The sequence below is a fragment of the Lolium rigidum genome, chromosome 7, assembly GCF_022539505.1.
Source record: "Lolium rigidum isolate FL_2022 chromosome 7, APGP_CSIRO_Lrig_0.1, whole genome shotgun sequence".
Lineage (NCBI taxonomy): Eukaryota > Viridiplantae > Streptophyta > Magnoliopsida > Poales > Poaceae > Lolium > Lolium rigidum.
The window spans coordinates 177,498,039-177,525,854 of NC_061514.1; the positions used below are offsets into that span (position 1 = coordinate 177,498,039).

Below are 27,816 nucleotides of genomic sequence, written 5' to 3' on the forward strand. Positions count from 1 at the left end.
TGGTCGGAGGGGAGAGGAAAGCAGAGGACTGGCGCTTCCTTCAATAAAAAAGCGGCGGTGTACCACATGTTGCAGCGCGGAAGCGGCGGGCGGCGTCTTTTCCTGGCCGGCCTTGGAGGCGAGGGGGAAAGCGTACGTCAGAGAACAACGACGTCGACGAGCTCCTGGGCGGCCGTGGAGGCGAGGAGGAGCACAACCACGTCGTCACAACTCGTCTGCTTCCTGGAGGTCTTATCCCTGCTACTTCTGGTGTGGAGGTAGCACACCAGCGCTGTTCCTCTCGGCCGGCCGTGGCGGCGAGGGTGAGGACAACGATGGTGTTGCTGCTTCTTGATGTCTACGGGAGCTTCTATTCTTGTAGACAGTGTTGGGCCTCCAAGAGCAGAGGTTTGTAGAACAGCAGCAAGTTTCCCTTAAGTGGATTACCCAAGGTTTATCGATCTCGGGGAGGAAGAGGTCAAAGATATCCCTCTCATGCAACCCCGCAACCACAAAGCAAGAAGTCTCTTGTGTCCCCAACACACCTAATAGGTGCACTAGTTCGGCGAAGAGATAGTGAAATACAGGTGGTATGAATAAGTAGTAGCAACGGCACCGAGAAAAGTGCTTTGCCCGAGTACGAGTAAACAAGCGGTAGTAACGCAGCGGTAGTAACGCGGTAAAACAGTAAACAAGCAACGATAGCAGTATTTAGGAACAAGGCCTAGGGAATAGACTTTCACTAGTGGACACTCTCAACATTGATCACATAACAGAATAGATAAATGCATACTCTACACTCTTGTTGGATGATGAACATATTGCGTAGGATTACACGAACCCTCAATGCCGGAGTTAACAAGCTCCACAATTCAATGTTCATATTTAAATAACCTTAGAGTGCAAGAAAGATCAACACGACTAAACCAAGTACTAACATAGCATGCACAACTGTCACCTTCACGCCACGTAGGAGGAATAGATCATATCAATACTATCATAGCAATAGTTAACTTCACAATCTACAAGAGATCATGATCATAGCATACGCCAAGTACTAACACGGATGCACACACTTGTCACCATTACACCGTGCGGGAGGAATAAAACTACTTTAATAACACATCACTAGAGTAGCACATAGATAAATTGTGATACAAAACACATTGCAATCATAAAGAGATATAAATAAGCACTTCACTACGCCATTCATAACAGTGAGTAAGTATTCTGTGAAATATAGCCTAAGTGACAAGGGATTAACTTGTCAATGCCTACGGGTTATAGGCTAGGGTTTAGTTAGAAGTAGAGGGCAAGTAGATCTCGAAGGTTTCAGCCGAAAAGTACTCGACGATTATGAAAACTAGGGTTTGTGAGCAATGATTCGATGATCTCTTCGTCCCTCGACTCCCCCTTTATATAGAGGCGGAGCCGAGGGTTTCGTTTTGTACAAGTTACAGAGTCCGGGACGGTTTCTAACTCATCCCGTCAGATTACAAACAACACTTCCTATTACAACTCTACTTTCTTTAATATATCTTGGAATCCCGAATCTTCTTATTCTTCGGGTAGTGGGCCTTCATTAAACCCCGGGTACTATCTCCGGCAGGCCCATTTGGGATGCCTATGTCAGTAGCCCCGAGATTTTGCTTGAATCGTAGAGTCGGGGAAAATCTCCATTGTTTATTTTTATTTGACAATTTAAACTTTTCTATATTTCTTCATATAAATTTCTATATTGTACGGGGATGCTGGTAGTTGGGGCTAGTTCATCGACGGATCGGGTACTAGTTAAGCTGCTCTAGTGGCAATCCGCAAAAACCTACTTCAAGATCACGTCCCTGGACATGATCTCGGGATCTTGGTGTAAACTCCGACGAGGTGCCGCTTAAGGTCTTACCATTCAGTCGAGTCCCGGTCAAATTTATCGAGTACCTAACGCGTCCGTTAGGATTTTTCTTCGTATCTGTTGATACGGATAAAAGTAGCAGAGCGCAGTCTTAGGCGATGCCACGCCCAACGAACGGATGCGGGGTCTTACCTTCGCAAATTTGCGGCATTCGAGAAATTGATCGCAACTTTGGCGTTACGAGAATATATTGTCGAGTGCTTTTCAGGCTGTTGGAATGGCACATTTTATCGAGTCAAATATGACTTATATTAATCTCCCGATGGGAGTATATGTAGAGTTAATTATAACTCGAAATATACTCTCTTGCTTTTCTATCTTTCTTCCTTTTCCTTTTTTAATTTCATCGGGCACGCGAACGGCGTTCCCGATGGGAGTAGCCCCGAGGCTACGGCCAAGAACTTGTGCTTGGTTGTAGGCTCAACATTTTAATCCACCTTGTCGCTATATTGTCAGTATTTCCCAATATTCTCTTTTTTTTTTATCTCTCGGGTGCGCGAACAGTGCTCCCGATGGGAGTAGCCCCGAGGCTACGGCCAAGAACTTGTGCTTGGTTGTAGGCTCCCGTAATTTCTATATTGCCATAGTCGAAATTTTACTTTTATCGAAGTAGCCCCGAGCATTTGGGCAAAAACTTGTATTTGACCAAAGGCTCCCAAGTATTCAAATAACTTCTCCTGTCGCCATTCTTCTTTTATTTTTCTTGTCGGCATACTTTCCTTTGTCAAATTCACTTCATCTCTATTAATAGTCGGGATTTTGCTGCCTTGTGGGTCCATTATTTCCACCTTGTTGACACGTCGTGCAAGTGGGGGACACACGTCCTCCGCTTTCCTGGCGCACGTACGGTACGCTTGTTCCATTCCATCTCAGTAAAAATACCCTTTTACCCTTGTATCTACAAGATCCTTTTTTCACCACACGATTTCTTTATCCAACGGTGCACTGCTTCGCCCGAATCCTATATAAACCTTTCTTCAACCTCTGTCTACTCCTTCGCTTGCGCACTGTATTGTTCCCCTCCGCAAAAACTTCCCTTGCGCCCAACTCTGTTTGATCTTCCGCACGCACAAGCATTGCTTTTCCGGTGCCGTTGATGCCACCGCGCACGCGACTCACTCGCCATAGTACTCCAGAATCCAACATGGCTGCTGAAGATCTTGAGTGGGAGAGATCTAAAATCTCCAACCAGGATGTCAACATGCTTGAAGAGGCTTGGCTTGATGAAGAAAGAAGACGCCATCCGCTTTCCCAGCGAAGAAAGCTACCCCAACCCTCCAATGGAGTACCGGGTTAGTTTCGTTGATCATCTCATCCGCGGCCTTTCTACCCCAATTCACGATTTCCTCCGCGGCCTTCTCTTTGTCTATGGGATTCAGTTGCACCGGTGACCCCCAATTCCATCCTTCATATTTCTATTTTCATCACACTGTGCGAATGCTTCCTTGGAATTCCTCCTAATTGGGTTCTTTGGAAACGCATTTTCTGCCTTCGCCGCAATGGCGCTCACAACGCCACCTATAACATAGGTGGAGTTGTTATACGTGTCCGAGCCGACGTTGATTACTTCGACGTCAAATTTCCTGATTACTGTCCAAGGATGGCGCAAAAGGTGGCTCTACATACACGAAGAAAGTGCCAACTCTGTCGAGCACAACATAGTCCCTTTTGACGGAAAAGCCAAAATTCAACGCCGCCGTTCCTGGGATGCTGAAGCTTCCGAAGAAGAGAAAAAGGCGACAGAAGCACTTATGTCTCGTATTCATTCTCTTCAAAATACTCGAGGCAAAGAGCTGTCTGGTGTCCAAATCACTGCCTACTTTCTTAGGATTAGAGTGCAGCCTCTTCAGGCTCGCAAAAATCCCCTTTGGACATATGCTGGTGACAATGACGCCAATAGGCTCTCCAATGATCTTTACGTGAAGGACTTGGAAAAGCTTATTCGAAGAATTTCCTCGGCTGAGCAAGAGGGATCCTATTCCTTCCTCTTGCCGCGTGGAACCATACAGCTCCACCAATCCTCTCCCCAAGGTATTTTGTCTTCTCGAGTTTTTATCTTGTTCCGAATTTTTCCTGCATCTCATTGTATTGATATCTCTCTAATTTTTCTTTTGTCGTTATTTTCTTGCAGAACCATCCTACTATGGATTCTCTTCCTCCTCTTCTCGAGGGTGGAGATGTCGAGGAAAGGGCTGTTGTCGCCGATGACAACCGGAAGCCCCCTCTTTTGTGAATGAACCCATGATTCCCGAAAATCTGCGGGATCTATTGAAAAGGATGCTGCCTACGAAGGTACTACATCAGCACAATCTCCTCCTCCTGCTGTTTCTCCAAAGAACAAAAGGAAAAGGAGCAAAGTCGAAGATTCCGGGACCTCCAAACCCGAAGAAACTGCCCCTTCACCGCGAAAGGCAGCTTATGATCCATATATCGAGAGTCTCATCAGCTCGTAAGTTCCTTGTTTCTTTTTATTTTTCTATTCGAAGAATTTTATTTGCCTTGCTTTTTATGCTGCCACCTTTTTGTTTTTCACAGTGATGATGATGAAGAAACACCAACTTTGGATGTGGCTGCTCGAACGAGTACGTCACATACTTTAGTTATTTCGGAAAAGCCAGTTGAAGGAGAAGAATCGTCGCCTCCTCAACAAAATGTCGGCACATCTACTCCTCCTTCGAGCCCCCTTGTCCCTTCGCCGAAAAGGGCAAGGACTGAAGCAATTCCAGAGCCGAGTCTCCAATTGAGTAGCTCTTCGAACCCTCTCTTGGATGATGTAAGTTCTCCATACTCTTGTCACTGTCTGTACTTCCTCTGTTTGCTTCTAAATGCCATTATATTTTCCTCATACCGAAATTTTTCTTGCTTTGTCCTTTTCTTTCCTTAACAGCCCATGATCAAAGAGCTTATTCGCATCGGTGCTCAATTCATTGGGTATCGTGAATATGCTCACCAAACTGAAGGTGATGCCTTGCCGCTTTCTTTTGTACCATTACTCTGTTACTCCTTTGTTGTCGATATTTTAACAAAGTTCTATCTTTCTTGGCGAGAGAAATTGGCGGCTATCAACGAGCGTTCCAAAGCACTAGCTCAAAAATTAGAGCAAAGTGAAGAGGCTCGTAAGAAGGCCGAATTGGACGCTGTTCAAGCTAGAGCGAGAGGCTGACAAGGCCAAGGCCGAAGGCTGCTGGTGTCGAAGATCTTAGAAAGAGACTTCACGCTGCCGAGAATTCGGCTGAGCGAGCACATAGCTGCACAAGCTGCTCGCGAGGAAGCGATCCTTAAGCGTATAAGGACGCAAAGTCGCCGCTTCCTCAGTAAGTATCTGAACCACTTCATATCTTTTGTATTTTCTTCTCTGCATTCACTTGTTGCTCAATAAGTTTCTTTCTTGACAGATAGAACATCTCAAGAGTTTGAACTTGAAGATCCCGACAATGATGCCCTTCTTGACGCCCTTTCCTTCCTCGAGTTTCATGGGTCAGAGGCACGCGAAGGCATTGATCATGCCAAAGCAGGGCTGTCGCGGCTCTTTCCTTATTTCTTCCCGAAGAAGGAGGAACCCGCAACTTTCCTTAACTTGGCCAAGTGCTTTGATCCACCAGAAGATCTTGGGCTGAAGGTGCGTCATGAGAATATGAAGGTCGCCGTTGAGAACACTGTTGCCTTGGTAGCCAATAGCCAGCAAACTATCGACTGGGCGAAAGTTGGCGACACGGAGCAGATAGAACAATCAAGGTGGAGGTCGCTGATCAAGGCAGCTAAGCCCAACACGAAGAAAATCCTGGCCTATCTCGGGATCACGCCGTCTTCGACTCCTAGCTCATCAAGGCCGGAGGTCTAGTTGAATGCCTCTTTGCTTTTTCTTTTTAGCGTACCTCGTTCTTTTGGCTTTGTCGCCGTAGTGTTCTTGGCGATAAGCGCTTCGAGTAGGTCTCTAGAAGGTCCTTCTTTTGTAATAGACATGTATATATTATGGGAATGAATGGAAATCTATCTTTACTCGGTGATTGATGTCGAAATATTTCTTTTTTCCAGTTAATTTTTGACAATTATACGCCAGCTCCTGGTCCTTCCAATATTTCGCCTTCTTCTCACTCAAAGAGAGCTCTTGCTGGTACTACACCTGTCGAAGATTCTTTGCCGCAAGAATTGGATGAACTTCGGCATCAACTTCAGTATGCGAAGAAACAAACACTTGTGATGATGGAGCAGTCTCGTAAGTCATCTGAAGCCGAAAAAGTTGCACTTCAACAAGCTCGCGAGGCCGTGGCTGCCAAGGAAATTGCTGCTTCCGAGGCTGAAAAGGCGACTACTCGAGAAAATTTCGACAAAAGTGTTGCTCCCGCATTTTTTAGACCAAAGGGCATTGTTCTGTAGCAAAACACGCCGTAAGGTGTAATAAACGCGGTCTTTACTTCATCTTCTTCTTTCAATCTGATCTGGTTATAACCAGAATACGCGTCCAGGAAGGAAAGACGTTCGCATCCAGCCGTGGAGTCGATAATTTGATCGATCCTTGGGAGGGAAAGTGATCCTTTGGACAATGTTTATTTAGACACGTAAAGTCGACGCACATGCGAAGGACCTTAGTGTTTTTCTTTGGCACCATCACAGGATTTGCTACCCATGTGGCTTCTGTGAATATCTCTTTGATAAAACCAGCTTCTTGTAGTCGATTGATTTACGACGGCATAGCTTTGCGGTTTGGTTCGAAAACGCCGCAAAGGTTGTTTGATTGGTCTCGCTAATGGATCCAGATTTAGGTGGTGCTCGGCAAGTTCCCTGGGTACTCCTGGCATGTCATCTGGACACCATGCGAAGATTTTCCAGTTCTCACGGAGGAACTCGACGAGCGCGCTTTCCTATGCGATATCCATGTTGTTTGCGATAGATGTCGTCTTTTCGGGTCTGTCGGGTGAATCTGCACCTCCTTTGAATTTTTCTCGGTATTGAAAGTTGATTCTTTATTTGGCCTTCCAACGTCTGGCAATACGTCGTAATCGGTCATACTTTTGGACGCCAAATACTCAGCTTGCATCCCGAAAGTTTCTGATAACCGATGAAAATCCTTGTCGCACTTGTCGGCTAAGGCGAAGCTTCCTTTAACTGTGATTGGTCCCTTTGGTCCAGGCAATCTCCACAACGGATATGTATAGTGTGGTACTGCCATAAACCTAGCGTATGCTGGTCGTCCCAACAAAGCGTGGTATTGTGACGGAAAATCCACGACTTCAAATTCCGGCTTCTCGATTCTGTAATTCTCTCGAGTTCCAAACCGAACGTCGAGATTTATCTTCCCCAATGGATAACTTGGTTTCTCCGGTGTGATGCCGTGGAACCTTGTGTCCGTTGGCTTCGAGTTTGCTAAGGATATGTTCATCTTTCTCAATGTATCTGCGTACATAAGGTTTAAGCTGCTGCCACCATCTATGAATACTCGAGAAACATCAAATCCCGCAATGACTCGCTGGCGAATAAGTGCTCGACCGCCCTGGTCGAGGAACTTGCTGCGGATGATCCGCTATGGTGAAGCCGATGTCTTGCCACGACCAATTGAGGTACTCAACTCGTTGGTGGAGGCATTTTCTCCGCCATGAACACTGTCTCGAGATCACTTTTTGAGTTACGTTGGACGGCCTTCCCTTCTGAATCATCGACACCGCTCCGTTTGAGTTAGGATCGACATAAGGTGGTGGTGGAGGTGCTGCCGCTATTCTGAGCTGGTGCCGGTTGTCGTCCGTAATCGCGGGAGGTGGTGGTAGGTGAACCTCGCTTCTGGGCTCCCGAGGATTTCTCTGTGCTGCTCGAGCATGAGCGTTCTCTGCATATCTGAACATTGCTTGAAAATTTCGACAGTCTTTCCGCAGGTGCCACGACTGTCTTTTTCCGTTGCTCGTCGATGAAAAAATGCATCCGGCACGGTCCGTTCATCATTTCTTCGGGTGACACGAAAGGCCTTGGGAACCTAGGCCCGCTATTTTACCTGTTGCGTGAGTCGTCCCTGTTTTCGCCTCGGCTGCTCGCTGCTTCTCCGATAATCGTCTCTCATTGTTTCCCCCTGTGTTTGCCCGAAAGCTCTGCTGAAATCTGCCCAGGGCGTCATAATTCGGGTACTGCCGGGGAAATCGTCGCCTCGATTGGTAATTTCGACCACGGTCCTCCTCTGGTGACCTGTGCCGTTTGTTGTGGACAGCATCCTCTCCATCTGCCCATCTATTTGCTATCTCCATTAACGCGGATACTGTCTTTGGATTGGTCCTTCCCAAGTCCTCGACAAAATCTCGACGCCTAATTCCTGCGACAAACGCATCTATTGCTCTCTCGTCAGATATATTTTCTGCCGAGTTTTTTATGATATTCCACCTTTGGATGTATTTTCTCATTGACTCATCTGGCTTTTGTCGACATGCTCTCAGCTCTTCTAACGACGCAGGTTTTTTGCACGTGGACCTGAAGTTCTTGACGAATACATCCTCGAAACTTTCCCAGCTATCGATAGATCTCTGCGGAAGTTTTTTGATCCAAGATCGTGCGGCTCCACTTAAGTGCACCTGAATACTTTGCATGGCTGTTGCCCTAGTTCCTCCAGTTAACTTCACCGTCTCGAGGTAATCAACTAGCCAATCTTCTGGATCTTGCAGACCGTCGAATTTTTTGAAATGATCGGGTAGCTTGAATCCTGAGGGGACTCGAGTTTTTCGGACCCTCCTCGTGAAGCATGGTAGGCCACACATATCCTCGTCGTCAAGCTCCGGGGATTGCCGATGATCTCTTCTGCTTTGCCTCGCTCTATCGACCCTTGCTTGTGCTCCTGTGTCTCTTGCTCCACTTGGTCCTTCGGGAACTGCCGCCGTTGCTGCTGCAGGTCGTGGACTATTTTGCCTTGCCGCTCCTTCGGGAGGCGTTGATACAAACGCTGTCCCCATAGCTCCAACCCCCGCTAACGCCATATTGTATAATGTTTCCCTTGGATCACCCGGGGGTGGCCTAGATGCGAGGATATAAGCTTGTGTCGCCATGTACCCAGCTTACGGTGTTTTAGGGATAATGTTTCCTCTTGTATCTATCGACATAAAGGACATGTCGAGGTTTTGAACTAAGTGCTCTCTTTACGCTTCGGGTATGTGTTGTAACCTTGATCTTCCTCTCGTTCAGAGCCTCCCTATGGCTATCACCCGAAACCCTAGATTGTCGACTTAGATCTGCCCTTCTCTCGTCGGATGCGAAGGTCGCCTCCTTTCTCTCGTTCAACTCGATTGTCTGTTTTTCTATTTCTCTCGGCAGCTCGTGCGAGCCTATATTGATAAGCTTGCGGTTCTTGAGCCGTAGCCGTTGTCGTCATTGGCTCCGAACCATCTAAAGCTTTTGCAGCTCTATCCCGGGCTGCTTGTGGAAGTTGAACTCGACACGTGGTGTGGGCCCGACATATTTAGTGCCCATACCTCTCCTTAGATCCGAGGGATCGACATAGGGATTACCCAAATCGTCGAAAGCCTCGATGTTTCCTCTTGATTTTCGATAGCATAAATCGATGATATTTTGTACTCGGATCTATGTTGGGTTTGGTGACATCATTGTTGAGATTGATGAAGACCTTGCCCATTGTGATAGATTTGTCGATGAAGTCAGTAGCTGTCGACATCGCTTGAGTCATCGCTTATATATGAGTCCGCGAGATGACTCGAACGATATGTCGCCGAAGATCTTAGCGAGTTTCTCTCTTGCTCGGTGCTGACGTAACGTGTTTCCGAGGTTTCTTCTTCTCCGACTCGGTTGACGATGTATAGCTTGAAAAATCGGAATCGACCGCCGACGATCCCGACGAAATCGGAATTTCGACACGATACGATCCTTCCTTCTCGACGCGAAAGTGAAACCTTCCGAACGTCATCTCCATGGGCTCCGCCAGATACGCATATGCATCCAAACGGGAGGGTGGGTGAGGAATAAAATCGACAAGACCAGCAGCGATCTGTTACCTCGATCCATTGTGTTGCTTTCGGTTGACGATGTCGAAGATCTTGAACGTGCCATCGAGATCAGATCCTTACGCCTCTAATTCCCACAGACGGCGCCAATTGACAAGGGATTAACTTGTCAATGCCTACGGGTTATAGGCTAGGGTTTAGTTAGGAGTAGAGGGCAAGTAGATCTCGAAGGTTTCAGCCGAAAAGTACTCGACGATTATGAAAACTAGGGTTTGTGAGCAATGATTCGATGATCTCTTCGTCCCTCGACTCCCCCTTTATATAAGAGGCGGAGCCGAGGGTTTCGTTTGTACAAGTTACAGAGTCCGGGACGGTTTCTAACTCATCCCGCCAGATTACAAACAACACTTCCTATTACAACTCTACTTTCCTTAATATATCTTGGAATCCCGAATCTTCTTATTCTTCGGGTAGTGGGCCTTCATTAAACCCCGGGTACTATCTCCGGCAGGCCCATTTGGGATGCCTATGTCACTAAGAGACCCACACGGTGCACACACTGTCACCTTTACACACGTGGGACAAGGAGTCTCCGGAGATCACATAAGTAAAACTCACTTGACTAGCATAGTGACATCTAGATTACAAGCATCATCATATGAATCTCAATCATGTAAGGCAGCTCATGAGATTATTGTATTGAAGCACATAGGAGAGAGATGAACCACATAGCTACCGGTACAGCCCCGAGCCTCGATGGAGAATTACTCCTCCTCATGGGAGCGAGCAGCGGTGATGAAGATGGCGGTGGAGATGGCGGCGGTGTCGATGGAGAAGCCTTCCGGGGCACTTCCCGCTCCGGCAGGTGCCGGAACGGAGACTCCGTCCCCGGATCTTGGCTTCGCGATGGCGGCGGCTCCGGAAGGTTTTCCGTATCGTGGTTTTTCGCCTCGGGGTTTCGCGACGGAGGCTTTATATAGGCGAAGAGGCGGCGCGGAGAGGGTCGAAGGGGTGGCCACACCATATGGCGGCGCGGCCGGGGCCTGGGCCGCGCCGGCCTGTGGTGCGGGGGCCCGGTGCCCCCTCCGGTCCTTCCGGGTGTTCCGGATGCTTCCGGTGAAAATAGGAACCCGGGTCTTCGTTTCGTCCAATTCCGAGAATATTTCGTTACTAGGATTTCGAAACCAAAAACGACAGAAAACGTGAGCCGGCACTTCGGCATCTTGTTAATAGGTTAGTTCCAGAAAATGCACGAATATGACATAAAGTGTGCATAAAACATGTAGGTATCATCAATAATATGGCATAGAACATAAGAAATTATCGATACGTCGGAGACGTATCACTTCTCCGCACTGGTTGCGGTGTCACAAGTGCATTGGAGCTGCTACTGCTTCATCAACGTCGCTGTTGAAGAGGCGTTCTTCCTGGGAAGTTCTTCACCAGGGGATCTCTGCCGGCGTCACCGCCCTGCCCCTGCATATGATGGCTGAAGGGCGACCCTTCTCCAGGATATCAACCTCCACAGGGAGGCTTCTCTCCGGCTCGTCGTTGACAGCCCATGCTGACTGCGCCCCAAGTGGCCTGTTCCCCGGCGGCGTGGAAAGCAGTCGATGGCTGAGTCCTTCCTCCGGCGAAGACCAGGGACCTGATCGCGTTTTCAGAATTTTTGCTAGGATCCTGTATACAAAGTTAAAGGGCTGGTTTTTAATTCCTTGTTTCCTAGAGGCCCTTTCTGTAATTTAATCCGTAACCGTGTTAACTTAATGCAGCTCTTGGTCGACCTTTCCTGTTAAAAAAAAAATACCACACACGTGGGCACCCGACCGATGGCGAAGCCGATCCGACCCGACCCAACCCAAGCCAAGCCCCGTGTGAGCTGAGCTGAGCTGGTTCCTTCTCCCAATCCACCCGTCCCACTCCCCAACCTCGCCGGTCGCATCCCAACCCCGCCCGCCGCGCGCCGCCGGGCCCGCGCCCGTCTCCCCCCGTTCGTCCGGACTCTCAAGGCGGCGAGCTCCGGCCGCCCCGCATCCTCGACGAACTTCCGGAGATTTCGCTTCGATCCCAATTCGAACCCAACTCGCGCGAGGTAATTTCGAGTACCCCCTCCCCTTGGCGCACACATCCACACCCGGTTCTTGGTTTCGATCCTTGCACGATTTCGTTAATAGGGTTTGCGGTTCTGGAATGGGGATCCTTCTACTTGGTTAGGTGTTCGATTTATTTCCTTCTCATGTTCTACCACTATTTTGCAGGAGATTTGAGAGAGGGTTTGGACTCCCAGCCCGGGATGTACGGGCAAGGAGGGGGCTTTAACCCGCACTTCCGCCATGCCGCACCGCTGCCACCACCGCCGCCGCTGTCGCAGCAACCACTGCCCCCGCCCCCGCCCCCGCCCCAAGAACCGCAAGCTGGACCGACGGGTGGCTTCCAGCACCAACCGCTACCACCGCCGCCGCCGCTGGGGCAGTACCAGCAGCAGCCCCCAGCAATGCGCCCGCCGCCCGGGCAGTACCAGCCGTATCAGAATCAGGCCTACCCCTACGCCCACCTCGGCCAGATGAACCACATGCCAATGCCACCACAGCAGCAGAGGGGTTTCGGGCATATGCCGATGCCAGGGCCGCTGCCGCCGCCGCAAGCGATGTACCAGCAGCAGCCCCCTCCGCAGTATCCCATGCCAGGGTCTCTCCCTCCACCGCCGCCGCGGCCACCAAGCATTGCTCCAGAAGACCTGCCACCTCCCCCTCCGCTGCCCCCGCCGCCACCACCACCATCTTCGCCCCCTCTTAGGCCCCCCTCCCCGCCAGTTGCTCCTACAACTGCACAGTCACCTGCCGGGCCAGAAGGCGGCCCGGATGGTGGCCCTGGAGGCAAAAATGAGGAAGCTTCAACTGAGCTAATTGTGTCTGATGACTCGGATATGGATATGGATGGTGAGTGGATCCTCCCCACCTTCTGCGGCACAGTGTTTTAGAAATCTAAAAATCCCGCATTCGTTTCTCCTGCCACATTTTTTTATCAGTGTTAAGCTTTGATGCATCCTATGGTGCAACCTCTTAATTTCTACCCTGTGCGTTTATTGAATATCCTGTCCATTTTACCCGATACAGATTCAGTAAGGTCTTGTCTTTTTCTGTGGTAGAATTGTGTGATCATCAGTATTGTCCATCTGCATGGCAGTGACCGCAAACTATAAAGATGTATATATCCTCTGTAGCAAATGTACCATAAGTCAGACTTCTCAAATTGTTTTGTACCTACATTCAGCTTCATTCTTGATCGAGTTTATTTCTCTACATTTATTTACTCTATCAAGTTAAATTTCAGGGGATGAGGATTCACCATCAAGGGTACATCTGACCGTAGCCAATTCTTCCCCTGTCGCTGCTGCCAAATGTTCTGGAGATATTAATGCTGTTAACGTGCCAAAGGCTGTTAATGACATGTCCACCCTTGGCAGTGATTTGCCACCTGGTAGTGGTACCACAGACAAGTCTAAAACTGGAAATGTGACTGTGGAAGCTGGGAGCCAATTGCAGTTAATACAACAAGGCTACGCCTCGGATGATAGTGAGGATGAGGAGCACACTGGTGCTTCCAGCAACCCTGTGCCATTGCCTGAAGATAATGAGCCGAGTCAGCCAAGTGATAGAAATACTGAAATTGGTCATCACCAGGTTACTAATGCAGATGAAAATATGAATGCAGCGCAAAATAACCAACTCAAGGATGAGAGAAACCCAACACACAGTTCAGATGAGCTTGGGTATCCCGTCAAAGACAGCTTAAGTGGCAGTGAGTCTGTTGGAGTGCAACAGAGTGAAAGGCAGGGGAGGATCCAGCCTAAACGAATCCGCAGTCACTCACCTCAGGCTAGGAGGAGCCCTTCTGGAGAAAACAAGCACAGTCCATCCCCAAGGTACTGGACCTTGTGTCATTCCCTAAAACATGCATCCGTGTATCACCATAAATTGCAAGTACTTAAAAAAACTTAATGTCATCTAGTTTGTATTAATACCCCTTCTGGATGCCTAAGAATGTGTTTTCTTCTTCATTTCAGTTCATCACTTGGAAGGCAAGGCAGGTCGCCACTTGCTAAGCGGGCTCATCTGCAGCAGAGCAAATCACCACACCAAGAGAGTTTGCTACCAGGACAACCATTACTTGCAAGTTCAGAATTACCCCAGATGCAGTTTCAGCCAAATGCTATGGCACCGGCTAATGATTTCATGCAGAACCAGATAAGAAGCTATCCCGCACAAGATCTTTCTCATCCTAGGCCATTGGATTTCCATCCTCATACCCTCCAGCCAGTTGTTCCTTCTCAACAGCAACCTGCTGCCTTTCACCCTGATGAGTTTAAGAGGCCTTTTCCTGTTGACAGTGCCCCAGTTCCTCTTCCAGATGGACGGCCGGAGTTTTCTGGTGGTGTAGGTCTGCCTTATTCAAGTCACCAGTCTTCATATGGCCAGCAACAGCCTCCTGGCAGTTTGGCTTCGGGCGCTAACATAGTTTACCCATTCCAGATATATCCATCAAATCTGCCAGGAAGTAGTGACCTAGGTCCTGTATCTGATGCTGTTCTGCCTAAATCATCTATCAAGCCACATTACAACCCATTTGCATCTACCTTTGAAACAGACCCAACTCTAGATATTGGTCCTGTTCTAAGCCCAAATGCAGTTGTGTCTGCTTCAGGAAAATCATTAGAGCACATCAATACACTTAGTCCTTTCGGTCAATCTGTTCCTGGATCTGGAATTCGTTTCAATGGAAGTTCTGCAGAAGTTATGCCTAGTCGTCAGAAGCAATCTTATCCTGGTTTTGCCTCTAGGGGTCCCTATGATCCACTGCTCGATAGTATTGAACCCTCAAGCAATTCAATCAACAAGATGGATCTTGGTCAGGAGGCAAATCTGAGTGCCACTGGTAGTCGCAATGCATCGAAACTTGTTAACATAGAAGTTGAGAGTAAAAATATGCACGGACTCGGGCTTGTTGCCGAATCAGAAGTTGGAGAAGTTGGAGAGGTAGCAGCAGATACTGAAACAGGTGTGGTGGAGAATGTAAGTCCTGAGCCGTTAGGTGCTAAAGACTGGAGCTCAGATGTCCCTGGTGATATGGACAATGACCAGTCGTTGGATGTAAGCAAGAAGGGTAAAGATTCCAGATCAATGAAGCTTTTTAAGGTTGCTATTGCAGATTTTGTTAAGGAAGTCCTTAAGCCATCATGGAGGCAGGGAAACATGAGCAGAGAGGCTTATAAAATGATTGTCAAGAAAACAGTTGATAAAGTTTCTAGTGCAGTCCCTGGCAATCATATACCAAAAACACCAGCAAAGATTAGACAGTATGTCCAGTCTTCTCAAAGGAAAGTGACTAAACTAGTAATGGTATGTTTACAGAATCTGCCAATACTCTTTCTGCCCATTTGCTTACAGTTTCCCATAAGTTTATTCACTATGTTGTAGCCTGTGGTAAGTCATATTATATGTTTACAAAATCTGCCAATACTAGTAATGGTAACTGTAAGCAAATGGGCAGAACTAGTAATGGTATGTTTACAGAATCTGCCAATACTCTTTCTAGCCATTTGCTTACAGTTTGCAATAAGTTCATTCACCATGTTGTAGTCTATGGTAAGTCACATGATCTGTTCAATATCTCAATACTATCGTGGAAAGTATGCCATGCCATTGATAGCGTGAAACATATCGTGTGTTCTTGTCAACTTCATGCTATTCAATTCTTAAACTCTGACTTTGTAACTGGAGTGTCATGAAATCTTTGCACCATATCATGTTATTCTGGGAGGCTGGGATTTATTTCCTCAAGTTTGGAAGTAGCTTGAATTATCTAAATCACAGCCCGCATTGGGTTGTTGGAATATTTGGACAAGACGGAATGGTTGGAAGGCTAGAGCTTTTTAACAGTTTGTCAATTCTTCGTGTCATTGGTGAGATGTTGAGTTGATTTAGGATGATCAAAGGCATTCCATACTGTTTGCTCTTCTAGTTTTATTTTTATTTTGGTTGCAGGTTCCAGTTTTAGGTTTTGGTTACTTTAGTTTGCAGATTCTTTAGGTTTCCTGTGGCTGTGGAGCCTGAATTTCTTGTAAATATATTACTATATTTCAGCAGGGAACTCCTTTACTATTTTTCTCGAATAAGGTAAACAAATTTGAAGAATACTCTGGAAGGGTGCACATACGTTCTGAACTTTACTTAGACATAGTATTGTTTAACATAAGCTCTTTACTCAGGTTCTGATGTTCAGCATAAATTCTCTGTAGCTAATCTACTAGTTGGTTGAAGTTTGGATACCTATGAATCGATTTATTTCTTTTCTTCAGGGCTATGTTGACAAGTATGTGAAGTTATAGCTGGACCAGTAAATCACTGAATTGTACCATGGACTGGGCCAATCAGAACATACTTGCAGTTAGAGAACATGTGATGGATACCACCAATTTAGGCCGCAAGCTGTGTAATGCTATTTTGGAGCATCTGTTTGCACGAGATGGTCCTTTAGCAATAAGGTATTTTTGTATGTAGTTCTGAGGGAACACTGTATTAAAATCACGTGTTTACACACACATGTTCCATATTCTGAGAAATGGCTGCCCTAGTCAACTGTAAGATGCTTTTGGTGATAACTTTTTCCATTTCCAGCCAACACAAGATAAGTGATAGCCTGATAGTAGGATGGTCTATTTTTTTTTCTTGTACTGGATTCATCAACATGCCGCTGGTGCTGCGGAGCAGGGTCTGCCTGTTAGGTTAGAACATTCATTTTCTGTTTTTGTACTAAAGTGCATGAGCAGACCAAAGTCACGCTTAACTTCACCTGATGATCTCTGTCTTTTAAATCTGAGAAAGCGTAACTGGTTTGTTTTGGAGGTCTTGTTCTTTCTGCTGAATGTGTTTGCCTCTTAGTTGGCGTCACCGCAAGCTATTTATTTGGGAAACATAGTTGTTGTTTTATCATAATGAACCAATTTGTTGGCTTGAGCTGTGGTTTTAAACAGAAGCTGATAAATGGAATATCAGATTAATCTTGGGAGACTTGACGATTGCAATAAACTTGGTGATCCTTTGGTAGGACACCCCTAACCGTTATTAGGCAATATATAAAGCATATTATTGTACATGAGAAAGCTTTCATGCGAACATGTACCGAGGTTGGAAATGGAGAGAGAATTTGTTGTGCTAATAATGGCTTCTAGTTTTGTTTTTCTCGATGGCTGGAAGCGGGATTTGGATGAAAACAGAATGATGATGATGGTTTGAGACCTGAGGTTTACGAAGTGACACTAACCCTTGTGTTGCTCCTCTTTTTTTATACAATAAAAAAAGGGGAAGAAGAATGAACTTAGCTCTGGAGCTGAAATAACGTGCAATTCCCCCGGGTTGGCAGCACAACACCGAGGGTGAGCTTTTTCTTTGACGGAATCATATCTCTTTATTTACTCATTCAACACAAACGGTACATGGTTAACCTTAACCAGAAGAGGTAGGATCTAAGTAGGGGTTTGTCTAACCAGATTACCAGACTTGTTGGTCTTATATATCCTGTGCTAGACTACCTACCTAATTCATGAGCAACCATATTTGCTTTGCGACAATTGTGGTGAACTAGGGTGAGTCAGCACCGCCGACCGTGTTGTGCGTTGTTAAAAAAAAGTTGGCCAAAATACATATTCTTTACACTGTATTTGGAATTTGGATGCATAGAATTGGGTGAGGAATTGGAAAATCTGGAACTCGGCCTCCATTTCCGCTGCTTGGGTGCGCGTTGAATCTGGGGATGGGGATAGAATTGGAGGCAAATTCCGAGCGCCCAGCCAATACGGAGCGCTCTGTCCCGCGAGCGACGGAGGAAAGCCGCATCCCCGCGACCTGGAGCAGGCCGCCCGGCGGCGGCAGAGGTGAGTCGTCCCCGCCCTCCTCTCCTTCTTCCCGGCGCCTTCTTCTCCACCGACGGCGTCCGCGCTCCATGACCCCGCCCCAAACCCTCGGTTGACCAGGCGGGACGGGAGGGGTGGCGGCTGGCGGCGGCAGGGGATGGTTCCTGGCGGCGGCGAAGAGGGGTAGAGCCTGGCCGTCAGCTCATCAGCGACGTGGTCTGATCAATCTCTGGCTGTAAGTGGGCATGCCCGTGGGTGCCCACCACATGCTCACCTCTGTGTGCTTGGCTTGAGCGGGACGTCCGCTTCTGTCCTTTTAATTGGTACGTACAAATTCAGCGGCCCCCGCCAGCCCCACCTATACCCGCTAAATAAACTTTGCTTCCCAGCATCCCCGCGCGCTCCCGTCGCCGCAAGCTCCGCCGACGGCAGCGGCAACACCAACGACGGCCCGGAGTGCGGACGCTCCGCTGACCCACGCCTCCGCCCCGTGCCTCAGCTCACCATCGTCCCTATCCTGAATGGATGAGTGTGTAAATCAATCATGGAGCTGCCATCTTCTCCGCTCGATTCCTCTCCTTCTTAAGCGAAGTTGACGCTCTCCGCTCCACTTTGATTTCATTCTACGATTCAATTAGCTAGCTGCTGCTGCTATCAATTACTCATCTCCTGACAGACCTCACGGGAGGCCAGCTACTCCCATGGATCTCACGGGCTGGAGATGGCAGCAGAGATGGGAGTAGAGGAATAGAGGGGCTGCGTTGATGGGGATTTTGTCCGGCCAAGGCGCCCGCCACCATGGCCATGGAAGCATAGCCGATACAGAGCGGTGGCAGACGGCGGCGGTAGCGGGGGCGCCGTCATTGCAATTTATTTCGTCCAGTGGTGTTCGCTAAACAGATTTAATCGGGCTGGGCTGGCGGCGCCGTGGTCAGCCCGTGCCCAATTGCAGGCCTAGATCAATCGCACTCGTCACTGCCCGTCACCGTCAAGCTCGAGTCTGAGTTGCTGCCCATCATCTGGATAGGACATAATCGTCTTTTCAGTCTAGGCCAGAAAGAAGAGAAAAAGAACAGATCAACCGGCAGCCCAATACATGAAGGCCCAAGTGCAGTTTTATCCGTCCAGTACCAGGCGCCGCCACAGGTTCTTCTATCTTCTTCTTCTTCTTCTTCTTCCTCCCTTTCTTCTTCTGTCTTCAACATCTTCCATGGATGGATGAACATCTGAGGTAGTAGCTTTTTTTCTGGGTGAAATTGGAAGATTAGGGCCGCTGCCCGACCTCCCCGCCCCCCTCTCTCTCTCTCTCCCTGTCGCGGGCCGGCGCGCATCCTCGCCGCTGTGGAGGTACGGCTCCCGTCCCCACCACTCCTGCTTTCCCTCCCCCTGCTGCCCTTCTCTCCTCTAGTAACATTGCATTTTCTCCCTACTTCGTAATTGCTCCTTGGCTACGGGCCTACTCGTTTGTTAGCTTCATAGTTTTCTCTTCCAATCAAGTATGGTAGAAACTACTTCACTGCAGGATTGATTATTCTGATTGCCGTGTCATCTGGAGAACAAACATGGCTTGATCCATCTTTGGTGGAAATCACTGGTTTGGTTTGGTTCTGTAAGCAGCAAAAAAGATATCACTGGACTGATTTATCATTTGTGTAGCCACCTAAACTAATCAAAGTATGCTGTAAATCAGTCCTGGGATCTCGCCCTTCTCCCCAGTGAAAAGAACCGTACTACTTTTTTTTTAATGCTATTACAGGTTTGTTCTGTCACCCTCAAAATCCAGGCTATTCAAGATTTAACTTCTCTTCCTCTTGCAGGTTGTGCCTCACCCAGTAGACTGTGAATCGCAGTAAACGAGAGGCGCACTGGCCACAATGGCGCTAACGCTTCTCAGAGGGATCAGAACACAGGCCTTATTTAGAGCGAATGCAGGCCTCTTCTGTACCACTCGACTTTCTCCACTAGCCTGCTTCACAACTAGGGTGGAGGGCGTGCAGACCACTAGCCCCAAGACAGCGCCCACATCGATTCAACAGGCCGCCAAGGAGGCGGCGGAGCAGAAGATGCAAGGTTTCGAAGCGGTTATCGGCATCGAGACCCATGTCCAGCTATCGACCGTCACAAAGGCATTCTGCTCCTGCCCGTACGACTATGGCTCCCAGCCGAACAGCACCGTTTGCCCCACCTGTATGGGCCACCCGGGGACGTTGCCGGTTCTGAATGCAAAGGTTGTTGAATGCGCAGTCAAGGTAGCCCTCGCTCTCAACTGCCAGATTTCCATGACATCCAAGTTTGATCGGAAGCAGTACTTCTACCCAGACCTGCCCAAGGGCTACCAGATTTCGCAGTTTGACATCCCCATTGCCGAGAAGGGTTACGTTGATTTGGATCTTCCAGTGGAGTTTGGTGGTGGGCACAGGCGTTTTGGGGTCACCAGGGTTCATATGGAAGAAGATGCTGGCAAGCTGCTTCACTCTGAATCCGGGAATTACTCTCAGGTTTGCCTTGCTGTTCCTAGCTAAGTACATGTTTTCTGTATTCTCCTATTCTGCTATAATATGCTACATGATATGTGGCTCTGGAATCATGGAAGGTGACACTCACCACAGTGCATCATCATATTTTCTAGACCAATACATTCATAAATGCTATAGATGGTGAGTCATTGAATTTACTTTAGAGACAAATTCTTCCAAACATGTTGCCTAGAACTTAAAACGTAAGTAGTACAGGGGATTAGGTTTCTTATACATTTGATGATAGATGGGGCATATAATGAGGCTGTGTGCATCTATTGATGCAGAGGCTGGGGATACCTCCTTTCTTTTCTTAAACAATGGGGACTTGTACTTACTTATATATATGCCGCCCCTGGTCTAGAAGCTTTCTGTTCAACTGAAATTCAGAATCTGACAAGGGCAGCTTTACTGCATTTAATGCAAGATCAATATGTTTATGTATTCACCTTTCATCAAACCTAAGATGCCTTCTCAAATCTGATACAAGAAGACAGGTTATGACAATCTACAAGAAGGTGTCAATACATTTGTGGTTATGTAAAAGCAAACCACGTACTTGTGTACACTTACATCTCCAATCTTGACAGAAAATCACAGGTAGACATGAGAATTAAACCGAGCTAATTCATCATCATGCAATTATGTACTGGATCATCTTACGATTATGTACTGGATCATCACACTAGTAGGTACAAATTTAAGTTATTAATCAGTGGTTGCTATTCTGGTTGGCTAGGTTGACCTGAATAGAGCCGGTGTTCCTTTGCTAGAGATTGTCTCAGAGCCAGATATGAGGACAGGGATAGAGGCTGCTGAGTATGGTGCTGAGGTGCAAAGGCTTGTTAGATACCTGGGAGTGGGCAACGGTAACATGCAGGAAGGTTCCCTCCGCTGTGATGTGAATGTATCTGTCCGGCCTATTGGACAATCAGAATTTGGTACCAAGGTAATTATCAAGACTTTACTTTCCCAGCTGTTTTTTTGTTTGAGGAACTCCCAGCTGATTCTATATTAATATGTTCGACGTCGACAACATTTGCATCGAGGTGTTATGATATGATAATTCATCAATACACAAACTTATGTCAGAGGCACACATTAGTCCATTAAAGCCTAAATTCGTTTTACAAATTTATAAGTTTACATAATAAATTCCCTTTATCCATAAGAACATGATACATTGTCTTTGATATTTTCAGTATTGCATACAAACATGACATCACATGCTATAATAGGGAGCATACATAAGGAAGTTATTTGGTTAGCCATTTTTAGTGAATGGCAGAAATATCTCAAACTTATAAGGCCTCTTCAGTTAAAGGATTTCATATGAAGTTTTCTCAAACTGACATTGGAGGATTCTCTTGGAAATTCTTTCTGCGGAGCTTGTTTGGATTGTAGGATTAGAAAGCATAGAAATTGTTCCTATGAGCTAGTTTGCATGCACTTCCAAAGGAAAATTTTCAACCTCATGGAAATTTCTTTTGTTTCAGTAATCGCGATGTCAAAACCTAATCCTTCTAAAATATCCCTGCGTTTCTCCTGTGGCACAACTAAACAACATGGATTGCACATTCCTGTGTTTTAAATTCCTGTTGGATTCAACATGCATGACATCCAACTCCCATGTTTTCTGTATTCCTGCATTTTAAAAAACCTACGAACTAACGATGTCCCAGAGGTTTGCTTCTTTGTATGGAGGTTCGAACAAAAATCCTTCATTTATGCTTGTTAATTCTGCTTGTGATAATTTTTTATGTTTTCCGTTATATCTTTGCTTCTTTCTGTGCCCTGTATGTGTTACATTTCTCGCTATTTTGGCGGTCTTCTTCCATTGCAATAGAAAACATGTTCAGACGCGTGCTTGAGGAGAAAAATGTTGTCTTAAAAAAGTTCCCATCATGAATTTCAAAAAAATTATGCTGTTAAGACGATTGGGACTGAACCATGAAATCTTAGCAACAATGGGCATTACAACGGCACCATTATATTAAGCAGATAAATTCTCTGAGTTTTGTCTACTCACTGCTACAGTAAGATGGAAATGTGGTGTCACATGCTTCTTTCAATTCTAATTTCTGACAGGTTGAAATAAAGAATATGAACTCATTTAATGAAATAAGTAGGGCAATAGATTATGAGATATCCCGACAGATTCATCTTCACAAAGAAAGCCAGGCTGATCAAATTGTACAAGAAACCCGTCTGTGGGATGAATCTTCTCAGGTTTTGCCCCATCTTGTTGTCTAATTTGTGTTTTCACCTATTGGCCTTTTTCTACCAGCTTTAAATTCATTTCACTCTCTGCATCCTCAGAAAACTTTTACAATGCGAAAAAAGGAGGGACTTGCCGACTACAGATATTTTCCTGAGCCTGATCTTGCTGAAGTTGTTCTCACTAGTGAGTACGTTGATGAAATTCGTAATTCATTGCCGGAGCTTCCAGAGGCAAAGCGGAGGCGTTATGAGAACATGGGTCTCAGCATGCAAGATGTTATTTTCCTGGCTAATGATGATAATGTAATCATCTTCGACATTGCTTTCAATACACTTCATGGATGTGCTGTTATCCAAGTATATTTTGAAGTGTGACCTGTGTATGATTGTCCCAGGTTGCTCATTTTTTCGATTCTACACTTGAGCATGGCGCTGATGCAAAGCTGGCTGCCAATTGGATCATGGGTGACATGACGGCTTATCTGAAGGATGAAAAACTCTCTATCCATGAAAGTAAATTAACACCTCTGGAGCTTTCTGAAATGATTGCATCCATTAAGAATGGAACTATCAGCGGGAAGATTGCAAAGGAGGTAACATTTAACTATTTTTTGGTGTATTTTACGCCTTTTGGACCTGTAATTTAGTTAAAGCCTGTTGTGTACGCACAACACTTCTTGGCTATATGCAGTATCTTCCATTTGATGGCGCTGTGCTGCTGCTGTTGCACTGGTTATGATGGCCAAACCTTGAGTTTGACAAAAAAAAAAATTGTACTATTTTGGTCTGAAGATTTGCATGGTTTTCAGTTCAAAAAATGATTTTCATAATCGGGTAGCGATGGTAAAAGTAAGTGTTTTAGGAAAGGAAACAATTTCTCTCTTTCCACTGCTGCCTACTAGTGAAATATTTTCAGATTGCATGCACAAGAATGAACTTCAGTTATTCTGAAATAATTTGCCTTCCTGATGTGTTATTTCATAAACTTACAATCTTTAAAGTATTGCCACTAGTCGTATTGTTATAATCGTATAATACCATTTTCGGTTCTGCCCTTGCAGATTCTGGTTGAGCTCATTGCCAAAGGCGGAACTGTTAAGTCTGTGATAGAGGAAAAAGATTTGATTCAGGTAATATGGTCATACTGAAACCGTTTTGAGCCAACATCGTTTGATGTCTCAAAAAAAATAGGATCACTGCACCTCTGCCACCAGTGTCACCTGCGCTTTGGTATTTTCCTTTCATTGAGGAACAACCAAACAGCTATTGTAGTGTCAAAGCTGGAAGCAAAGCAAAATAAAATGATGTGCTCTTTCTGATTTATATTGTTATGAGATAGTTAATAGTTGTTTCATGGTCTACTGATGTGATCGGCAGTGTGCTCATCATCTACTGTAGATGACGAGATTTCAGTGCATGTAGTTTTTTGCTTGGGTTATCTCAGTGGAAAATTGTATTGCTGAAAATGGCAGATAGCAGATCCAGGAGCGATTGGTGCCATGGTAGATAAAGTACTCGCGGACAATCCGAAGCAACTGGAGCAGTATCGGGCTGGGAAAACCAAGTTGCAGGGATATTTCGCTGGCCAGGTTTGCCGATTCTTGAACGTGGAGCTATGTTCCCCTCGCTAATTGTTTGTTTGCCCCCTGCAGTCATGAGAGCTGATCATATTCTTAAAATTGTTTCCAGGTGATGAAAGCATCTAAGGGTAAGGCAAGTCCTGTTCTACTGAACAAAATCCTGGGGGAGAAGTTGAAGGGCAATTAATTGCCGAGGGGGGCTTCAGCACAGTGGAAATATCTAGTCCTTGATGAGTGTGGACCATCAAATGAAAGTGAAGCCTACAGCAGGAAGCACATCCTTTTGTGAAGATATCTCCGGTTCTCGTTTGTAGCTGTAGTTTGTTGGAATTTGGAATGTAATTTGCATGGCCGGTAGGATGGCAAACTATGTATCTGTGAAGAAATATAGATCTTGCTGCACTTGTTAACAAAGTTGGTTGCTTGAGGCTAGCACTAGCTCTGAACTGGACCTGGACGCGTCATGCCATGCTGGTTAGCTCTGTACGTGAGTTGGTTAGCGGAAAGGAGATACAAATAAGTAAGATTAGTTGGGAGGCTTGTGGTATGAGCCATGATTAAGCCCAGTTAGGGAAGAACAGCTGTTTGGCTGCGAGGATTCACGTCGGAGATCGCTATAGCGATGAAAGCTGATTGTATTCACCCTGATGTTTAAAATAAAAACCCTTTTCTCGGTCGAAAAAGAAACTTAATTGCTAAACGGCATCTGAATGACACATATTAATGACCACATTAAGCGTATGCAACTTGAAAAGCTCAAGTAGCTGCTCAGCAAAACTGAACAGACTTGGTTGCATGAGGCTAGCAGTAGCTCTGAACTGGACCTGGACGCGTCATGGCATGCTGGTTAGCTCTATACGGGAGTTGGTTAGCGAAAGGGAGATATGAATAAATAAGATTACTGGGGAGGCTTATGGTATGAGCCATGATTAAGCCCAGTTATGGAGAGTACAGGGAAGAACAGCTGCTTGGCTTGCGAGGATTCACGTCGAAGATCGCTATGGCGATGAAAGCTGATTGTATTCGTCCTGATGTTTAAATAAAAACCCTTTTCCGGGACAAAAAAGAAACTTAGTTGCTAAACGGCATCTGAATGGCACATATTAATAATCACATTAAGCGTATGCAACTTGAAAGCTCAAGTAGCTGCTGAGCAAAACTGAACAAGAGCCAGCGTCAAGGTGTCAAGCCTGCTTAGGGGCACCAAGAAATCTAATACTGACGGTGTACCTGGAAGGTTTAGGGGCATACGTGGGATAGAAACACTGAGCACGAAATTCAGAAAATATCGAGGGCGAGAATAGATAATACAGAGGCACGCTTCTGCAAGGAAAGAAAAAGACCTGTCACTGAAATGTCGAGAACACCGGGACCGGCAGCGCAAAATCTAGAAAAGACCAGGGGCACGACTGCGAGAGGGGAGGGACCGGCGTGCAAAATCTCAAAAAATTTTGGACCATTTCTCGATTTGTGCGTGTCATCCTTGCGCAGGGGCCATGCTAATCTTCTCTGTATCGTTCCAATTTTATCGGATGTCCCCGAAGGGACAGTGCCAGCTGCAACGGGCGAGCTTATAAACTGGTCAGAACTCTTCTCGGTTGCCGATGTGGGACTAAACCATCAGCGTATTGGTTGCTCCCCGGCTCCCGCCTGGGCTGGCCTCACATGGGCTGGCTCTATCTTTCGGTGCGGCCCAACTGACTAACGAGGCTAGCTAGTTTCCGCTCCTGGCCCCGTTTTACGTATGGTGCAGCCCGTGGCTCCGATCGTCAGTCGACGAAGAGAAGGTTCAAAAGGAAAAGGAACAGCTGCAACCTGCAACTGCAAGTCTGCAAGTTGTTGATGCTAGCTACGGTCTGATGTCTCTGCAGGTCGGATGTACCGAAGCGAGGTAACACCAAAGAGGAAATCACGGAATTGACGAGTTAAAGTTTAGCAGTAGAAGTAAAAGAAATCTTAACAAGTTTGCATCCTTCAGTTCTAGTAATAACTAGAGGGAGGGGATGGCCAATTCTTGGTTTAGTCAGCCCCATAAGTAAACCAAGGTAGGTAAAGGGGAAGACTCCCAGCTGGCAATTCATAGTAGAAAGCAGCGGCTTATACTGAACCCTGTTGAAATGGCAAGTTCGTCTAGAATGATCTTTAAATTCTGCAGTAGAGTAGAATCAGCTGGCATGACAAGTAAGGTGTCATCGACATATTGGATCACAGGAAAGTCATTAGAAGAGTTAACAGGCACGGTGCACCTGAATAATCCCTGGCTTATAGCATCAAATCTTAAGTAAACCATGCTGCAGCCGTCATGTTACAGAGTAAAGTGAAACATCACTGTACGAAAAGCAATTGGCAACAACGCCGAAGCAGAGCATGAACAAAATACTGAAATACACACGGCGAAATCTAATACTCCTGCCGTCCTACGCTCCAGCGGAATCTTGTAGACTGGAGTGAATCCATGGCTACTGGACTCAGAATGGCCTCCCGTAGTAGCAGCCGTATCCCAGCGGTACCACGGGCTCGCCGTAGCCGTAGCTGTAGCCGTAGCCGTGGCTGTAGTAGTGGCAGGTGGGCAGGCCGCAGGGGCTGGAGTAGCAGCCCGGCGTGCAGCGGTACATCTTGCAGCACGCCTCTTGGCATGTCTTCCCGCAGTCGTCGCACTTGTCCTTGCAATCCTTCTCGCACTTCTCCTTGCAAGCCTTCTCGCAGGTCTTGCAGAGCTTCTCGCACCGCTCCTTGCAGGCCTTCTCGCAGGCCTCCTGGCAGGGGGTCTTCTTCTCCTGGGGCTTGTCGTCCTCGACGCTGACGATGGTGGCGGCGAAGCACGCCTTCCTGAGCTGCTGCACGATGCGTACCGGGTCTACGGCGCCGACCACCGTCACCGTGTTCTTCTCCGGGTCGGTGGCGATGGACTTGATCCCTGGACAATGCACACATGCTGTAAAGAAGGGTGGAGAGAGGGTTGCAACTGCAGAACAGCTATAGAGATGAAGGAAGAGAAATACCCTTGATCTTGGCGACAGTTGCGAAGATCTCGCTCGTGCTCTTCGTGCAGATGAGGTCAGCTCTTATAACTATTTTCTGCAGGTAAGTCAAAAGCGAAAACACAAGCACATATATTCAGTATGGATGCTATCATGATCATAATGGGTGGCAGTACACCTTCAAATTTGTTCATCTGAAACTCCCCAAAAGACAGAGAAGCAAATTACCTTCGACATTGTGGGCAAGCTAGCTTGGGCACCCTTTGACTATGGGGTCGACGAAGACTCCTGCGTACACAGAGCAAGACGCTGTCTGAAGCAGTGAGATCTACAAACCTGTCTGGTTTAGCCCGTATATATACTGTACTTCGTAAATCAGCTCACCTACTGCCCCACATTGGTTGGGACTCCTTCTATCACCCTTACAAAACCCGTCTGATTAGCCCGTATATATATTCAGTACATTACACTCTTTGGTACTTGGTCTTTGGTCACGCGTCAAAGTATATTCTCACTAGTTGCTTTTAAGCTAAGCGTTTTATGAACTTAGGAACAATTCCTGTCTGGTTCCAGCCCGTTTATATAGTGCAAGTCAACTCAGGTCCTGCTCCACATTGGTTGGGATTTGGTCACACTCACATATAAAGAGTATATTCCTAGAGTTGATTTTAAACTAAGCGTTTCCCTACTAACGGTAGAAGCAACTCCTTTCCTTTCTTAATGCAGGATGTTGCAACTTGTAGTTGCCCCACAATTTCCCCGGATCGAATTGGTCAGTCCACTTTGTTTAT

General features: G+C 46.7%; 3 protein-coding genes and 1 non-coding gene across 4 annotated transcripts; 2 read left to right on the forward strand and 2 right to left on the reverse strand.

Annotated features, from left to right (window-relative positions):
- The first annotated feature begins 11,795 nt into the window (after positions 1-11,795).
- On the forward strand, positions 11,796-16,717 carry LOC124670400 (YLP motif-containing protein 1-like). The gene is made up of 5 exons (XM_047206909.1): positions 11,796-11,908; positions 12,075-12,755; positions 13,150-13,741; positions 13,883-15,215; positions 16,175-16,717. Exons 2-5 carry the CDS (start codon positions 12,110-12,112, stop codon positions 16,202-16,204), a joined length of 2,601 nt encoding a protein of 866 aa, XP_047062865.1. The 5' UTR covers positions 11,796-11,908; positions 12,075-12,109; the 3' UTR covers positions 16,205-16,717.
- Positions 16,718-18,930: 2,213 nt separating this feature from the next.
- LOC124677035 (glutamyl-tRNA(Gln) amidotransferase subunit B, chloroplastic/mitochondrial-like) lies at positions 18,931-24,476 on the forward strand. The gene is made up of 9 exons (XM_047213035.1): positions 18,931-19,075; positions 19,546-20,226; positions 20,984-21,193; positions 22,333-22,473; positions 22,564-22,767; positions 22,860-23,057; positions 23,526-23,594; positions 23,937-24,053; positions 24,154-24,476. Exons 2-9 carry the CDS (start codon positions 19,603-19,605, stop codon positions 24,229-24,231), a joined length of 1,641 nt encoding a protein of 546 aa, XP_047068991.1. The 5' UTR covers positions 18,931-19,075; positions 19,546-19,602; the 3' UTR covers positions 24,232-24,476.
- A 1,013-nt stretch (positions 24,477-25,489) lies between these two features.
- Positions 25,490-25,592, reverse strand: LOC124679874. Its single transcript, XR_006995298.1, has one exon. It is a non-coding gene; the product is annotated as a U6 spliceosomal RNA (small nuclear RNA).
- A 920-nt stretch (positions 25,593-26,512) lies between these two features.
- On the reverse strand, positions 26,513-27,262 carry LOC124672319 (heavy metal-associated isoprenylated plant protein 39-like). Its single transcript, XM_047208567.1, has 3 exons — positions 27,254-27,262; positions 27,047-27,122; positions 26,513-26,961 (listed from the first exon to the last, which is right to left on the reverse strand). The coding sequence occupies exons 1-3, from the start codon at positions 27,260-27,262 to the stop codon at positions 26,513-26,515; spliced, it is 534 nt and encodes a 177-aa protein (XP_047064523.1).
- Positions 27,263-27,816: the final 554 nt, after the last annotated feature.

What these genes read in the sequence shown, in the direction of transcription:
- LOC124677035 (XM_047213035.1), top strand. Translation starts at nt 19,603, where the DNA reads ATGGCGCTAACGCTTCTCAGAGGGATCAGAACACAGGCCTTATTTAGA. An exon ending in AATCCGGGAATTACTCTCAG is followed by an intron (nt 20,227 to 20,983) that starts GTTTGCCTTGCT and finishes CTGGTTGGCTAG; the next exon opens with GTTGACCTGAATAGAGCCGG. An exon ending in AATCAGAATTTGGTACCAAG is followed by an intron (nt 21,194 to 22,332) that starts GTAATTATCAAG and finishes AATTTCTGACAG; the next exon opens with GTTGAAATAAAGAATATGAA.
- LOC124670400 (XM_047206909.1), top strand. Translation starts at nt 12,110, where the DNA reads ATGTACGGGCAAGGAGGGGGCTTTAACCCGCACTTCCGCCATGCCGCA. An exon ending in CTCGGATATGGATATGGATG is followed by an intron (nt 12,756 to 13,149) that starts GTGAGTGGATCC and finishes GTTAAATTTCAG; the next exon opens with GGGATGAGGATTCACCATCA. An exon ending in AAGCACAGTCCATCCCCAAG is followed by an intron (nt 13,742 to 13,882) that starts GTACTGGACCTT and finishes TCTTCATTTCAG; the next exon opens with TTCATCACTTGGAAGGCAAG.
- LOC124672319 (XM_047208567.1), bottom strand. An exon ending in AACTGTCGCCAAGATCAAGG is followed by an intron (nt 26,962 to 27,046) that starts GTATTTCTCTTC and finishes TGCATTGTCCAG; the next exon opens with GGATCAAGTCCATCGCCACC.